The sequence below is a fragment of the Lepidochelys kempii genome, chromosome 14 (genome assembly GCF_965140285.1).
Source record: "Lepidochelys kempii isolate rLepKem1 chromosome 14, rLepKem1.hap1, whole genome shotgun sequence".
NCBI lineage: Eukaryota > Metazoa > Chordata > Testudines > Cheloniidae > Lepidochelys > Lepidochelys kempii.
In genome coordinates, this window is record NC_136393.1 from 9,011,364 (window position 1) to 9,027,845 (window position 16,482).

Consider the following 16,482-nt stretch of genomic DNA (forward strand, 5'->3'; position numbering starts at 1 on the left):
TAACTGCGTGGGGGAGGGCGTGACATGGTCGGCAGCCGCTTGGCTCGCTCCCCACCCGCCCTTCTGGGCGCGTCAGAGCCGGGCGAGCCCGCCGCCGCGGGGTGCTGCCCAGCCCCGAGACCGGCTGCAAACCCGCGGACGGGGCACTCGGCGGCGGGTGAGGCAGCCCCGGGCGCTGGAGCGGCAGGGGGCTTTGGGGAAGCGTCGCCCCCGCCCTGCCGGGGCAGCTGCTGGGCGGCTCCCCGGGAAGAGTCACGCGGGGCCGTGCGGCCCGGCCCGGGGAATTCCAGCGCGGGGGCCCCCGTTGCCAGAGGCGCCGAGCCCCGGCACGTCGGCCCCGGGGGCCCAGCCCGGGTCTCTCCCCGGTGCCTGGTCCCTGGCAGTCAAATGGCGGAACCGGGCACTGAGCACCGTCCCCATCCTCTGCACCAGCCCTGGGCCTATGGGGCGAAATAGGGCTGTGCCCCGGGCTTTGCTGCAGGCGACATTGGGGGCTGGGCTAAGGGCCATTAACCCCCCCTCCCCATTGGGCTGACCCTGACCCCGACCCCACTTCGGGTGGTCTCTGGAGCCCATCCCCTCACCTGGCAAACAACCCACAAACGCCTCCATTTCCACGGTCGAGCTTTGCTGCCCCCTCGTGGCGAGCTTTAGCCAGGACTGTCAAAAATAACTTTCGTTTCCTCAAGTGCTCTGGCTGCCTCGTCAGCTCCCCTTGCGCGGCCGCCGTGGACGTGACGTTCCCACTCTACTCCCGGGGAAGGGGTTTCACTGCACCAGGCCCCCCACCGAGGGGCTGTGAAGCGCTCACCTAAAAAGAATTTTTTTTGTAAGTATTTGTACAGCCTTGGAGTTGCTTTTGCAAAATAATTCGGGGGAGGGGTGTGATTGCATAGATAGCAGCTACTCCTCGCTCTCTCACATCTGTTCCAGGGTCTTGCTGTTTACTTAAATGTGTGCATTTGTTCCCCATTCCTTTTTAAGCCCCTATCACCAATCTCTCCCACCCGTCCCAATAGCCCGCTGACCCTTCTCCCCTGTCTCCTTCACAGGCATTGGACCATCCTTCTCCAGTTCTATACTCACCTCTCCATCTACTCTCCATCAAAGTTATAGGAGCAAGGGTTTCTCATCTCTCCAAAAACAAGGCTGGTTCAAATCAGGGGCCCTGCTTAACTTGCCTTTTTGCTGCAGGCTCTCTCTTTATTCACTCTAAGGATTCTTCTGCCTTTAAACCTGAATTCACATCCCTGAAGCAGGTAAGAGCCTGGAATTGCCACTAAGGAACTGGATCTCAGGTGTGTAGAAACCTTGCACTACAGGGTATTTGCCACCAGGAACAAGCTGGGATGTGAACTCATTTTTTACACAGACAGCACAGCCCCTTGTCTAAAATATAAGCCAGGGAAGTAGGGCTGGGACTGTATTTGATAGCTAACTATGCATAGACTTTCTCAAGAAACCTGTGGAATTAACTGCCAAAACCCCTGGTTAAAGTGGCAGTCAGGTTGCCCAGCACAGCCTCCTGCCCTTCCAACTTCCAGAAAGTTGAGTGCCCCCCATGCTTAAACCTCTGAAACCCAGGAAATGCAAAATGTTTAAGGGCTACCTCAGGGTGCGCTTGTATCTACAGGGCAGCACATATGGCTGTCACACCCACCAAGTCACTGGGTCGCTAAGGTGGTTTAACACTGCTGAGGTTGCTATTAAGTTGCATTGCTTTTGTTTGGTTTTGTTCCTTGGTTACAATGCAAAGTGGATGAAGCTGGAGTGTGTATTGTCTTATTTAGCCTAGCAAAGTTAAGGCTGAGGGGATAGGATTGCTGACTGTGAAAACACCAGGGAGGGAGAAGGGATCTTTAAACTTGAGGACTGGTGTCTATAAACTGGCCATGAATACATTTAGGCTGGAAATTAGAAGGTTTCTCACCACCAACAGAGGTCCTGGACCCCCCGCCCCAACAGGAATAGCAGGAGCAAACAATCGTAATAAAAGTTTTAAAAGTTTTAAAATGGAACTTGATACTTTTATGAACAGGATTATACAATGGGGTGGCCTGTGCTAGCCAGGGACTGGCCTCAATGACCCAGATGGTCCCTTCCAGTCCTATGAATTGATTTTCAGTACCTGTTGGAGGTGTCAGAGTGCATTAGCACAGTCCTATAGGCAGTATGAAGGCAATGAGGCATGGAGACGACTCTTCTCTTCTGATGTCTATGATTGTAAGGTTTTGGGTGGCTGGCTGTGTGCTTCTGCAACCTGAACTGTCACTAAAAAAAGGGGAAAATTTTTTCTAACAGTTTAGGCTTATCTGTATGGGCCATTTTAATCCAGCCCTTGAGCTCCCGCTGAGGAGCAGGGTTTGGGGCTTGCCCCGCTCCGAGGCTCCAGTCAGGGAGCGTGGTGGTGGTGGTGATGGGGCACTCCACACAGCTCCTGAAAGCAGCGGCATGGCCCTCCCTGGCTCCTATGCATAGGAGTAGCGGGGGGCTCCACTCTGCACGCTGCCCCCGCCCCAAGCACCACACCCACAGCTCCCATTGGCCGGGAACTGCAGCCAATGAGAGCTTCAGGGGTGGTGCCTGAGGACAGGGCAGCATGCACAGCCGCCTGGCCGCGCCTCGGTGAAGGAGCCAGAGAAGAGACATGCCGCTGCTTCCAGGAGCTGCTTGAGGTAAGCGCCGCCCAGAGCCTGTGCCCCTGAGCCAACCCCGGACCTCAGCCCTTATCCCCCTCCCACCCTCCGAACCCCTCGATCCCAGCCTGCAGCACCCTCCTGCACCCCAAACCCCTCAGCCCCACCCCAGAGCCCACACCTCCAGCTGGACCCTTCCCCTTGGAACACACTATAGCATACACCCCTCTGGTTGCACACTAACTCATCATCTAGCCAAGCCCTAAAACTCACCATGGGATGCCAATCAGCCCCAATGATAATTTCTTCCTACCCATAGGCAAGCGTCTCGCAAATGAGAAAATGTATCCAGCTCACTTTCTTGGAGATGCAGATGCAGTGAGATGAGCAGGAGGTTCTGTGATACAGGAGATTAGTCAAGGATTAAGTCCTGTCTATGTAGCACTATTTGAGAGGTGGACCCATTATCACTGTCGTTATCAATATTAATTTGGCTTCATTAACATGCCATGTTTGGCTAAGAAAGAGGTGGAATGGGGGAAATCTAAGGTGTTTTCCCAATTTTGCAAGCTACAGGCTGTTTGAGTGCAGCACTTGGGAGACAGGTTACTTAGCCCTGGTCCGCACTACAAACTGATGTTGCTATAACTATATCATTCAGACTATAACTACGTCGGATCCACACCCCTGAGTGAGGCAGTTATACCAACCTAACTCCCGGTGTAGACAGCGCGATCTCAGCAGAAGAGCTTCTCCCGTCAACACAGTTACCGCGTCCTGGTCAGGTGGAGTACCTATGCTGACAGGAGAAGCTCTCCCATTGATGTATATAGTGTCTTCAGTAAGAGCTACAGTGGCAGGCTGCAGTGCTGTAAGTATAGACAAGCCCTCAGGGAAACAAGGTGGATGAGGTTGTATCTTTTATTGGACCAACTTCTGCTGGTGAGAGAGACAAGTTTTCAAGCTTACACAGAGCTCTTCATGTCTTGGAAACTTAACCAGAGTGTCACAGCTAAATACAAGATGAAATAGATTGTTTAGCATAAGTAGTTAACCCATATTTCAAGGTATCATTCAAGGTGAAATGGCCTGTTAAGGCCTCTCCAGTCAAAGGGGGGAAAGGGGAGGGAGGAAACAGCTGGAGGGGAGTTAGTGGGTTATAGATTGTTGTAATGAGCATTAAATCCAGTGTCTCTATTCAGTCCATGATTTTTAGTGTCTAGAGAGAGTTACGAATTTAAGCTCCCAAGTTCATGACTAATGAGTTATGTTATTTTCTATGCATTACTGGATTTATTTTCCACCACTTTTATGTCAGACTATGAAAAGCAGAGTGCTAGATGGCAATCCAAGATTTTGAAAATGAAGAAATAATGTACATAAAAAGACAAATGGTGCAAAAAATTAATTACAGTATAGATAGAGTAAATCTGGATTACGTGGAAATGATTTTCTGAAACACATGAATGTATGTTTTCTTCTACTTTAGATCTTCATTTATCAGCAGGGGGATAAACCCACTTCAAGAGAAAATGGGTATGTACCTTGCTTTTAAGATATTTCCCCATAATTATTTTTAAACATATAAGTACAAGTAAATGGTCCACTGTATGGTACACAACTGTGAATCCTCTCAACAGCCCTGCAAGGTGGGTAAATAGGTATTATTCCCACTTTACAGATTGGGAAACTCAGACCCACAATGGCTCAGTGACTTGCCCAAGACTAGACAGCAAATGAGTGAGAGTTGGAATCAGAATGTAGGAGTTCCTGATCCCCAGTTTTATACTCAATCCACCAACCCACGCATACATGCGCATGCTCGCTCTCAAGGAGGATTATAACTACAAGAACACAGCATGCTGAATTGCTCAGGGTGACCTCACGTTTTTTCTGATTTATTATTATTTATTTTTATTAAAACTTATTTTATTCTTAGACTACAAAACGTTACCTTTGGCTGAATGGAATGAGTGTCACGTCAGAGACTGGCTAGAGTCCATTGGAATAAAAGAAGAATATGTGAAAAAGCTATGGGAGGAAGAAGTAACAGGTCCAGTGCTTAGAAAAATAGATGAATCTTTTCTCAAAAGCATTGGTATGAAAAAAGGCCAAATCCATGTACTTATATGTGAAAGAAATGAACTTTTGGAATGTTTGAACAAAAAAGCAGGTATAGGGCAAGCAGATAATCCCAGTTTTAAGACTCCAGAAATCTTGAGTGACACTGGTAGAACAACTAATGCTCAGGGGAAAAAAATGAAAATCAGGAATTCTAACATGCCTACAACAGCTAATGTACCAGCTGAAAAGAGAGAGTGTAGCTTGAAGAACATCCAAATCACACGGCCTAAAAATGTACCAAGTTCTCAAGTAACTTTTCACCAGCATGCAGCTTCCGAAACAGACATCTCTGGTCCACTAGAAGAGTCTAGCAGGGAAGACACAGAAAAATCAGTGTCTACTTTTGGCAGGACAGAAAATGGAAAAAGTCATTCAATGCATAAAAAAAGAGTTGAAGCTTTAACTCTGAGCAGATTTCGACCATTTGGCACTCAAGATATTAATTTTAAGTATGTGAAAAACACAGTCCTTTCTCCTGAAACAGGAGTCATTGATTTGATCACCCCTTGCCATGAATACAAATCCTTTGCAATTGCTGCGGAACTAGACAGACCACTGCTTGAAGCAAAGTTTGCCTTTGAAGTGATTCGATTTGGCTCAGCCTGCATGAATATCCGAAGTAATGGAACGATACACTTTGGTGTCATGGACAGGTTTGAAGGTGACAAGGATTATGAACATGGGCAGATAATAGGTGTGCCAGTCAGACACAGAGACATCTATGTTGATGCATTGGATAAAAACATTGCAAAATGTTTCAATGCATCTGACCAAGAAGCTGCAAGAATATGCATTCACCCTCCTGTTTTTATTGAAGTGATTGAGAAGGACATTCAAGACCAACGCTTTGTGGTGGAGGTTGACATTGAACCATCATCCAGTACAGTGAAGGGGAAGATTTTTCAAGTACGCTTACCTAGATTTAATGAAAACAGCAATAAGACAATATGTGAAAAAAATTCAGTTCTCTATCAAAGACTTAAGGCCAATTCTGAACCTCTAAAGAATGAAGAACAGTTAGTGGATTTTATTCAGGGTTTACAAGAGAGGGATATTAGAAGAGAAATGGCTGAGTCCTCCAGTAATGAAGACCTCATAGAAACTTCACAAGATTTAGGACGTAAGTTATTAGTCCTATTAAATGATGGCAAGAACTATATAGATGACTACCTGAGTTACATCCTTGTCACAAACAGATGCAGAAAGGAAGATCTTAAGTCTGTCAAGTTTTTAATGCGCATGAATATTTTCTGTGTGTTTGATTTTGATGAGGATTCCAATGTGTCAGGTTTATATGCCAAGTACAAAGAGCATCATGCAACACATTTGCATTTTTTGCAAAATTATGCCAATGAAAGCAAGATGAACACCACTGAATTTAAAAAACATTTGGGCCTAGATGTTTACACCAGCTGGATATTTTGCAATGGACGCAGTGACTTCCTTGGTGATGAAAAACCTTGTGATGAAAATACTTGGATTAGAACTAAAAAGAAGTATCTTAAGAAAGCCATTTCATTTATCTGTGATGAAATCCTTCCAAAGGGATCTTTTGTGGTACTTTTCCTACTATCATCACCTGTGGAGAAGCCAATTGTAGACACCTTCCAGGAATTCTACACAGAAATGAATGGTATAGATTATATCATGTGCATTGCAGAGTCCAAAGAAAATTATGAGAAGTGGGCTAACCTAGCTCAGGCATCTTGTAGCATTGAGACACTAGAACAGAGGAGCATTGTAGGCATGAAGCTAAGTCACGTAGATGCCACTATTCAAAACATGATGCCATCTACAGTATGTCTCAGACGTTTACCAGTTTCCACAAGAGGTCTGTGTGTGCTTCCAACATTGGAAGAAGAAAAAATGTTTTCCCTTGAAATACTGTGTACAAATCAATGTGATGATATCAAACTGGATCTTCTGAGCACAAAAGAAATACAAGAGATAGAACAAACATTTTACCAAGGTAGAAAAGTCAGCTGGAAAAATTTCTGGCTTGCTGATAAAGGGGGCTGTGGAGATGTCATTGAACGTGATGCCTGCAGAGATGTTCATAAAATCTTAGATGGTATTTTGCACGAGAACAGAATCAGGTGGTCTGTGGCTAAACTACAAATATTTCATCAACCTGGAAGCGGAGGAAGCACCATTGCAAGGCAAGTACTATGGAAAAGAAGAAAGGATTTAAGATGTGCTGTGGTCAGATCTTCATATCCAGTTGCAACTGTCTCCCAACATGCAGTTAATTTTAGAGAATATGATGAAAATGACATGAAGAATTCTCTCCCAGTCCTCCTCCTTGTTGAAGACTACGATGAAGATTATCTAGATGAATTAAAGAATGATTTAATGGATGCAATGGCAGCTCGAAGGGGTCATTCATCCAAGCCTTGTTTCATCCTCATGGGCTGTAAACGATCTAATGTCCCTGAAAAGCTTTGCAAAGCTTCTCCCCTCGATACAGTTGCTGTCACTCACAAACTCTCAGACCAAGAGAAACACCTGTTTAAAACCAAAATTGAAAAGCTTGAAGAGCAGAAAGACTTCAAGCCTGAATTTATGATTACGTTTGTCTTGATGAGTAAGGAGTTTAAGGAAACATATGTCACAGAGTTTGTAGAGCACTGGAAGGAAGGCATAGACCTTTCCTCCCATGTTACTAGTTTGATGAAGTATGTTGCTTTGCTCAATTCCTATGTACATGGTTCATATATTTCATTATCACACTGTGAAGCTTTTCTAGGGCTCGGGGCATATACAGAAAAGAGAGAGTATGATTTCAAAAACAACTTAAGTGAACAGGCAAGACTTATTTTCATTGAATTAAGAGCAAATACCACCTATATTTCATGTGTTCAAATAATACATCACCTGGTTGCTAAGGAAATTCTGCATCAACTCTCAGGAAGTGAGCCTCAAAGTCAAATTGCAATGAATCTTCTCCAGGAAAAAATGCTTTTTCAGCACAGATTTGGACGGGAAGAGTTCATAAAATTCATCAGAGATCTATTCATACGACGTGACAAGAAAAGCAGGGGAGACAATACTGACAGCCTCTTCTCTCCATTCATTGAGCATGTCTGTAAGGTTGAAAACTGTGAAAAAGCTATAGAGGTTTTAAAAACTGCATACGAATGCCTGGGAAAAGATGCCTACTTTGCCCAGCAGCTTGCTCGATTGCATTACCATCATGAGAAATTTGAGGATGCAGAATATTGGGCAGGGGTAGCCAAATCTTATTTGCCATATGATTCTTTTATTTTGGATACAGAAGGTCAAGTGTACAGGAAATGGTTTAGTTCTACTGTGGACAAAGAGACAGATGGGGCCACGCCTGGTGAAGTCATTGAGATGATAGAAATTGCCCTTAAAGCTATGAAATGCTTCAGGGCTGCACAACAGGCTGCAAAGTCAGAGATCGACAACATGAACAATGCCGGATATTTTGGAGAGGTTGAAGTGGGATGTCGTCTACTAAAATTTCTGTCTACACTTGAGGTATTTCCCAGAAACACACAAGGGGAACATCCTGAGCTTGTGCGTTATTTGCTAACAGACTACATTCCTGAGGAAATTAAAAAACCCTGGGGAAAGCTTCACAGTTGTTTAAAAGGCTTACGCCAGAAAATTTATAATGCTCTGGAATGGATTTCAGAAGACCTAAGTTACTTCCAAACAGATAAAAACCAGAACAAAGAAAATGAGGCAGAGGAGAAGGAAGAACAAGTTTACAATCCCAGAAAGTGGTTGAAAAGACAGTCTGAGGTGTATGCTAAGTTCTTTACCTCAGAGTATCCTATGGGAGAAAACAAAGCCGGACCTGAAACCCAACTCGTCACACGTATGAACATTTATAAGTATGGTGGTGGCAGTGTCACTACCATACTTTCATTGTTTTCAGATTCAAAGGATGAGAGGTCAGTTAAGAAGCTAGAAAAAATAATTAGCTTATATGCAGAAGACCCACAGAAAGGAAGCTTGGAGGACATTGATCTCATCAATTATATTTTGTGTCACATCACACTAGCATGTTTATCTCCTGGATCTTCCAAACTTCTTCCTTTTGAAACACTTAGAGAACTCAGCAATAGATTCTTTAAACAGAGAAGAACAGCATTTCCAGCAAGTGCCCATTTTTTGCTCACCTTACTGTACTGGCCAGATGATGCATTAGACAGAGAATCTAATCCGGATAAAAATGATATTCTCATAGCTGCTCTTCAGTCCATGAAGCACTTGTATGACATCAAGATGAAAAACGTTGCTCCAAGAAAAAAGAGAATCTACACACATTTTTTCCTGGGAAAAGGCAATGGTCTAGGAAAGTTTGTACACAAGACTAGGATTGATAAATTAATTGATGGCTCCCTAAATGAACGACGAATGAAGTGGCTACATGGAGATGTATGGAAAATAGGCAAAGTTCATAGTGTCTTAAAAAGAGTGAATGGCTGGACAGAAAAGGGGAAAGTATGTGCACGGGGTCATGTTGGGCAGATTCATATTTTGCCTTTACATTTTGATTCAGTGCCTCCAGGAAATGAAAATGTGACATTTTATTTAGGATTTTCATTTAGTGGGCTCGTTGCCTATGACATTCAGGTAAAAAAATAAAACAATTTGCTCCAAAAAATAAGGTACTTAGTGCATTAAGTTGAAATTCCCACTAGACTCAAAACATTGCAAGGTATTAAAGTTTTTTTCCAAAAAAGTCCACTGTCCAAAATGAGAACTAAATCTTTCTCTTAGAGCAAGTACAACTCTGACATAGTGTCATTAGTATCAACTGCCATATGCAATTTTCAAGTCATTGTTTTGTATCTGAATACTTTGTTTCAATGTAGCTGTCATGATTCAATTCCCCCTTAGGAAATTTTTAAGTTATTGTCTCTTGGAAAGGATGAAGAAAACTGGATATTCAACATAGAGAGGCTTCATCCTTTATTTGTATAAACTGAAATGATATGTAAGTTTTCATATCAATAACACAAACTTAGAAACAAAATATGACCCAGCACTTATAAGAAGAAGAGTAGTGATGGATCTGCTCCAAAATCTTGAATGCTAGGAAACCCTTTAAAATCTGTAATCATGGTGACTGAACTATTTTTGGTCATAGATTCATAGAAGATTAGGGTTGGAAGAGACCTCAGGATGTCAGCTAGTCCAACCCCCTGCTCAAAGCAAGTCCAACACCATGTAAATCATCCCAGCCAGGGCTTTGTCAAGCTGGGCCTTAAAAACCTCTAAGGACGGCGATTCCACCACCTCCCTAGGTAACCCATTCCAGTGCTCCACAACCCTCCTAGTGAAAAAGTTTTTCCTAATATCCAACCTAGACCTCCCCCACTGCAACTTGTTCTGTCATCTGCCATCACTGAGAACAGCCTATCTCCATCTTCTTTGGAATCCCCCCTTCAGGTAGTTGAAGGCTGCTATCAAATCCCCCCCTCACTCTTCTGCAGACTAAATAAACCCAGTTCCCTCAACCTCTCCTCATAACTCATATGCCCCAGCCCCCCTTGCTTTTAAAATTAGTTTGCTTCATCAGTTAAGAGACAGCAGCAGATTATTATTGCAGTCCTTGCTTTCAACTATGTGCAGGCAACTGGCTGGAATAAATGGAACCTATTAATATGCTTTTTAGATTGCCTTACATCTGTATTAGTTCCTTTCACCCACTAGTAAAATAATGTAGTTATATTTAAGAGTTTAACAGCAGCAGTGTTCAACAACAGAAAAAGAGAAAGTAAAGAAGAATCCTGTATCTGATATTAACATCTAGTGGAATTTCAGGAGGCGGACTGAATGGAACTGGAATTTAAGTAGGTCTAACAACTCTGTTGTAACCCCCTCTAACTCTTATGCAGAATATCCTGGGAACTGTAATGGTCATGTATAGTCAAGTTTTGTTGTTGGTTTTTTTTGTGGTGTTTGAAAGCCCAGAAGAAAGTAAGTAATTGTTTATCAATATGGAGCCAAATTCACCACTAGACTGAACATGTACCAACTTAAGTGACATCAATACTAGTCTTTACTGCAGTATGTGGACAGCAGATTCCACAGTAGTTAATACAGGTAATTAATTTTCCTTTTTTGACTTAGTAAATGAATTATTGGCAGATACAATCTTGGCTGTAATTAATTGCAACCTATACTTTGGTTTTGATCTTTTCAGGAAAAGTAAGAGGGAAGATTATATTTTAAGGTGACCCATATAAAGTACTTATGTATATTACCATATATAGATAGGTATATTATCATGCCATTTATAGTATAAGGAAAAAGCTAGCAGTATGGTGATCATATACAGATTAATGGTGTATGTCTTTTTTAATCTGTATTTATAAGTATTTTAACATTTTATAATTTTGGATTTAGTTTTAAGTTTTATTGTGATACTTATTGGTTTTTGCAGATTGGCCCACAGCTAAGTCATGGAATCATAAAAATGTAGAGCTGGAAGGGACCTTGAGAGGCCATCTACTCCAGCCACCCATGCTGAGGCAGGACCAAGTAAACCTAGACCATCCCTGGCAGCTGTTTGTCCAACTTGTTCTTAAAAACCTCCAATAATGGGGATTCCACAGCCTCCCTTGGAATCCTATTCCAGAGCTTAATTACTCTTATAGTTAGAAAGGTTTTCTTAATATCTAACCTAAATCTCCATTGGTGCAGTTTAAGCCCGTTGCTTCTTGTTCTACCTCCACTGGACATGGAGAACAATTGATAGCTATTAATAAACTATCTCTACCATACCAGTTATGTATATTACTATAGTACCATAATTATTCAGCACACTTCATCCATTGTATAGTACCAGGCACACTAGCTGTGAAAGTTATCTGTATTAAATAACCAAATTCAATAAAGCAACAAAACATCTGTTGATTTTGGAGAGGAGAAATATAGTAGTTTGAAGATTTTTTTTTTTTAAAAAGAGAAGCATCATTACAATTTTACGAAGTTTGTCTATGGTAAGAAACTAAACTGAAGAAGTTCTAACACTGTGGAAGGCTAAATTCTTTAAGAAACTGTACTGCTTATTGTTACATCCTCCTGTTACTTAGTTTTAGGATTTACATGTATACTGATTTCCTAATGTAATTTGTTTGAACATATAGTTTTTATATTTTAACTTATTAATTTTGAAAAGACAAACACTGAGCACAAGTATCTTAATTGTACTGATTCATTGTCTGTTTTTATTGCACTTACTACAATACAGTGACTTCTATAAAGAATTCTTGGAGTTTGCATTTTGCTTCTTTCACAATTATTGCATTGTTACTACCTCACAAACATCCATGGAAGACTAAAATATCACTTGCTGTTAGTTTGACAAAAGAACCCTTTAACAGAAACCTAATTTGAGCTCTCTCTCACATATAAGACAGAGGGTAGTTAGATGAAAGGTTTCCCTAAAAAGGATGTTAGAGATACTCATTGACTAGGTACAACTAGTTAATATAAAAGTAGCTGAAAACTAAGCTCCTATTTTCCTATAAGCACTGATGAAGCCCAACTCCTCTGCTCAAAGTTTGGAAGAAGAAAGCTACAAAATGGGGATTGTTACAAAGGGCTTTTTAAAATTCATCTTATTTAATTTTACCTTACTATAAAAACCCATGCTGCATGCTTCTCCCTGCCTCCCACTGCCAAACAGCCACAAAGTGTTCCATGTTATTTAAACTGTAGAAATTGATTTAAATTCTCTTGGTAGAGACTTGAAAGGGTTAAACAGTTGGAGACTTGGAAGTTCTGGTGAATTTGTCTACAAGTCTGGGAGAGAGATAAGTCACTGTACACAGGTGCAGTAAGTCTGCTACTAAATATGCTCTGGGCCATTAAGGGGGCTTTTTGTGTCACTGTAGCCATATCCTCCCTGCCTGATCATCTTCATGACTTTGGGTATCAGGAGAAAGGCATAAAGTCGACCTTGAGACCAAGACACGCAGTAAGTATTCTGGAGGGACCCTGGCTGGCACCTGCTCTGGAACAGAAGAGAGGGTATTTGTTATTCTTGTTGGTGTTCAATAGATTTATTGTGGGGAAGGCCTATCTCTAAGAATGGAGTCCTTCAGCTACCAACCCTGACTGGCTGAGTACTGTCCATTAAGGTAATCTGTGAGACCGCTGTTTGTTCTTCTTCAATTGATTGTACAGGATGCGTGTATACCTATAGTGGAATGGACATGTGCAAAGATATTGGACATTTTCCCCCCTCAGCAGTACCCAAACGGGTGGCGTGAATGCCCTGTTGCCACACACCACTGTGTGCTGGTGTAAGAGAGCAGAGCTTCCCCCAACCCACCAGAATTCCTTCTTACCACCAGTGACAGTCGTCGGAGCGATCCAGGCTTGTTAATTCAAGTGCTTCCCTCACTCCTTTCTACATATAGATCCTGTTTGTTGTAAAATAGTAGTTAGTTAGTTTTAGACAGTTTTAGTGCTAATTTTCTGGTTTTGATCTCTTTTTGACTCCTTTTTTTCTCTTGGTACCAGAATGGTGCATCATTCATTGGGGTTTAAGTCCTGCTGAATCTGTATGAAACCCATGCTGGTCAGTGACCTGCACCCAGCCTGCTCAAAACGTTAGTGACAAATATTACATTTGCAAAGCGTTCAAGCCTCACTCAAGAAAAAAGATAGGCCGGTGAGGGTTAAGTGCTTCCTTATGGAGGCAGCATTTCACTCCCCTCAGAGGTGTCACATGGGGAAGGCGCCCTAAATACATCAGCTTCAGTGCAGAACCACTGGAGGCGTCTTTGGCTCCTTGGGACTGTTCCTTGGTACTAAAGAAAAAGCTTAGGCCTTCTGAAGGTTCAGTTCCTCTCTTGACCATAGGTGCCGACTTCACCGCTTTCCCCTGGGTGCCTGACCCTGCCTCTGCTCTCCATCCCTTCCATATGGCCCTGGCCCAGCCCCGCCTCTTGCCACCCCTGGCCTGCCCCCTTTTCCCAAAGTCCCTGCCCCAACTCCGCCTTCTCCCTGCCCCAAATCCCCGCCAGCTGTTTGGTGGCGGCCGCGGGGAAGCGCTGGGAGGTAGGTGGAGGAACAGGGACTCGGCGCGCTCGAGGGAGGGGAGCTTGGCTGCCAGTGGGTGCAGAGCACCCACTAATTTTTCCCCGTGGGTGCTCCAGCCCCGGAGCACCCATAGAGTTGGCAGCTATGCTCTTGACTGCATTGGTACCAAAGCCAGACAAAGGCAGAGACTTGACAAAGCATTTGGGCAAGAGACACATCCCCCCCAGAATGCTCGCCATCTCCCAGGAGGGGATAATAGCTTCCAGAGCTGGTGCCAGGTCTGACAAGGCCATCCACTGAATGACACTTGGCCAGCAGACAATGCTGATCCCAACCCTCCTGGAGATGTATGCAGCTGCATGAGTCTTATTTAGCCCCTTGGTACTAATATCGCTGGCAGTGGAAGGTGTGCAGCTGGTACCGATGTCCATTGCTCATACCTCACCATATTGAGCTCCTACAGTGCCACAACCCAAGCCTTTGCAAAAGCCCATGTTGACAAGAGGAAAGCCTCCCATGATTTCCCTGGTACTGCCATCTCCAGGCTCAGGTTACCTCTCCCTGGTTCCATCTGGATCTGCCCTTGCAATGGCAGAAGCATCTGACTCTCCTTCCTCAGACTCAGAGGTGTGGTGCTCTGTCTCCCACCCAGGATGGGGAACATAAGTCATTGGGACCATGGGTCATACAGCATCCCCAGCACTGGGCCTCGTCTAAGGATCAACAAGCTGGGCAAGGATGGGTCCCGGGCCCATATCAGTAGCCAGTCTGGATGCCATGGGGCATTCCCCTCCAACTAGGACCTCCCCTCAACCATCTCGCTCACTGAGAGTTCACCAGAGGCACTGTTACCAAAAAGCATCATTCCCTGGTACCCAGTATCAAGACTAGTACCAAGCAGCCAGCAGCCACTCAGGCACCTTCCCTGCCACAAGCCACAGACCAACCAACACCTCAGATGCATGTTGCATCGTCCTCACCAGATGAGGCTGTTGAGCTGTCCAAGTGACTCATCACCGCCAGAGGACCACACTGCTCATCGAGATCTTTTTAAAAGAGTGGCTTCTGGACTTGACATTCAGGCAGAAGAGGTGCGTGAAAGCTCTCACAAGTTGGTGGACATCCTAGTATCAGCAACCCCAGTCAGGGTTGCTCTACCAATTAATGAAGCCATCATGAAACCAGTCAAGGCTTTTTGGCAGACACCCTTCTCCCTTCCCCCCAAAGCAAAATGAGCTGAAAAGAGGTACTTCATCTTCTCTAGGGCATTTGAACATATTTACTCTTACTCCACCGCCCTGCCCCCTGGCTCTCTTGTGATGGCAGCTGCCAATGATCAGGAAAGACAGGGGCAATAAACTTCCATGCTGAAAAGCAAAGATTCAAAGAGGCTGAATCTGTTTGGCTGCAAGCTTTCTTCTTCAGGAAGCCTGCAACTCAGGATTGCAACCGACACATTCTTGTGAGTCGATATGACTTCACCCTCTAGGAGAGCATTATAAAATCTAAAAACAATGTACCAGAGGACTGTAGACAAGAATTTGCAGTAATGGTGGATGAAGGTAAGAGGACTTCCCTCCAGGGGGGTTTGGATAGTGCAGACTCGGTTGCTCAAACCATGGCAAAAGCAATTACTATAAGGGGTTCACGGTTGCAGTTGTCTGGTTTACCTCTAGAGGACTAACCAGGAGCTTCTTTTTGAAGGTCCCTCACTGTTTTCAGAGAAAATGGATGACAGGCTTCATAGCCTTAAGGATTCTAGGGCAACACTCAAATCCCTTCAGATCTATACCCCAGCATAAAAAAGAAAACAGTATGATCCGCAGCAGCTATACAAATACTATTATGCGCCTCGATCCCAAGATCCACTCAGGAAACAGGGCAGAGATTATAGGAGGTGCCGTCCACCACCCTCCTCTTCAGCATCAGTGAGCTCATCCCATCCAGCCGCCTTGTCCAAACAGGCATTTTGATGGGTTTGTTAAGGACAGTGTACTAGTCACCATGGCTCCATTTGTTCCCCATTCTTTGTTTATCAATTTCTTATCCCACTGCCTAAATGCTTAGGCCCACATAGCATCAGAACAGTGGATCTTAAGCATGGTGAAACTGATGTATGCCATCCAGTTTATTTCTGCCCGACCCCAACCCCTTTCTCCATCCCTCTTCAGGGACCATTCTCATGAGATTGCCCTTCAACGTGTATTCTTCAGGCCATAGAGGAAGTCCTGTTGTATCTCAGGGAAAAGGGCTCCTATTCCTGCTACTTCCTGATCCCCAAGACGATCTCATGCCTAATTTAGATTTAAAAGATTGGTACGCTGCCCTCAGTTTAAAGGATGCTTAACTCCATGTTGCAATATGCCACGACTGTGGAAAGTCTCTCAGATTTGTGGTGAACGGCTGCCATTATCAATTTACTGTGCTTCTCTTTGGTCTGTTAGCTGCTCCTCAAGTGTTCACAAGGTGCAGGGCAATTGTGGCAGCTCACTTATGAAAATTAGGTGACCACATGTTCCCATACCTAGACGACTGCTTGGCCAGAGGTTGGTCTGAGGCTCAAATCCTATCCAGCATATCCAGTAACCTGTCCACATTCAATGCACTGGGGATCCTAGTAAATTGAGACAAATCAATCCTGAAACAGGTAAAGACAATAGAATTCATCGGGGCAGTCTTTAGAGTCCATGAA

General features: G+C 44.0%; 1 protein-coding gene across 7 annotated transcripts; it reads left to right on the forward strand.

Moving 5' to 3' along the window:
• On the forward strand, nucleotides 1-11,695 carry LOC140898313 (sterile alpha motif domain-containing protein 9-like). Of its 7 annotated transcripts, none has more exons than XR_013634564.1 (5): nucleotides 1-157; nucleotides 690-829; nucleotides 1,053-1,298; nucleotides 4,126-4,172; nucleotides 11,182-11,695. XR_013634564.1 is itself a non-coding variant. In XM_073311938.1 (5 exons), the coding sequence occupies exons 4-5, from the start codon at nucleotides 4,169-4,171 to the stop codon at nucleotides 9,375-9,377; spliced, it is 4,806 nt and encodes a 1,601-aa protein (XP_073168039.1). In that variant the 5' UTR covers nucleotides 22-157; nucleotides 690-829; nucleotides 1,053-1,298; nucleotides 4,126-4,168; the 3' UTR covers nucleotides 9,378-11,695. The 7 variants fall into 7 exon arrangements, 5 of the variants coding, with proteins under 5 accessions (XP_073168039.1, XP_073168038.1, XP_073168040.1 ...); XR_012154962.2 differs by having other exon boundaries at nucleotides 9-157; nucleotides 1,053-1,259; XM_073311938.1 differs by having other exon boundaries at nucleotides 22-157; nucleotides 4,576-11,695.
• Nucleotides 11,696-16,482: the final 4,787 nt, after the last annotated feature.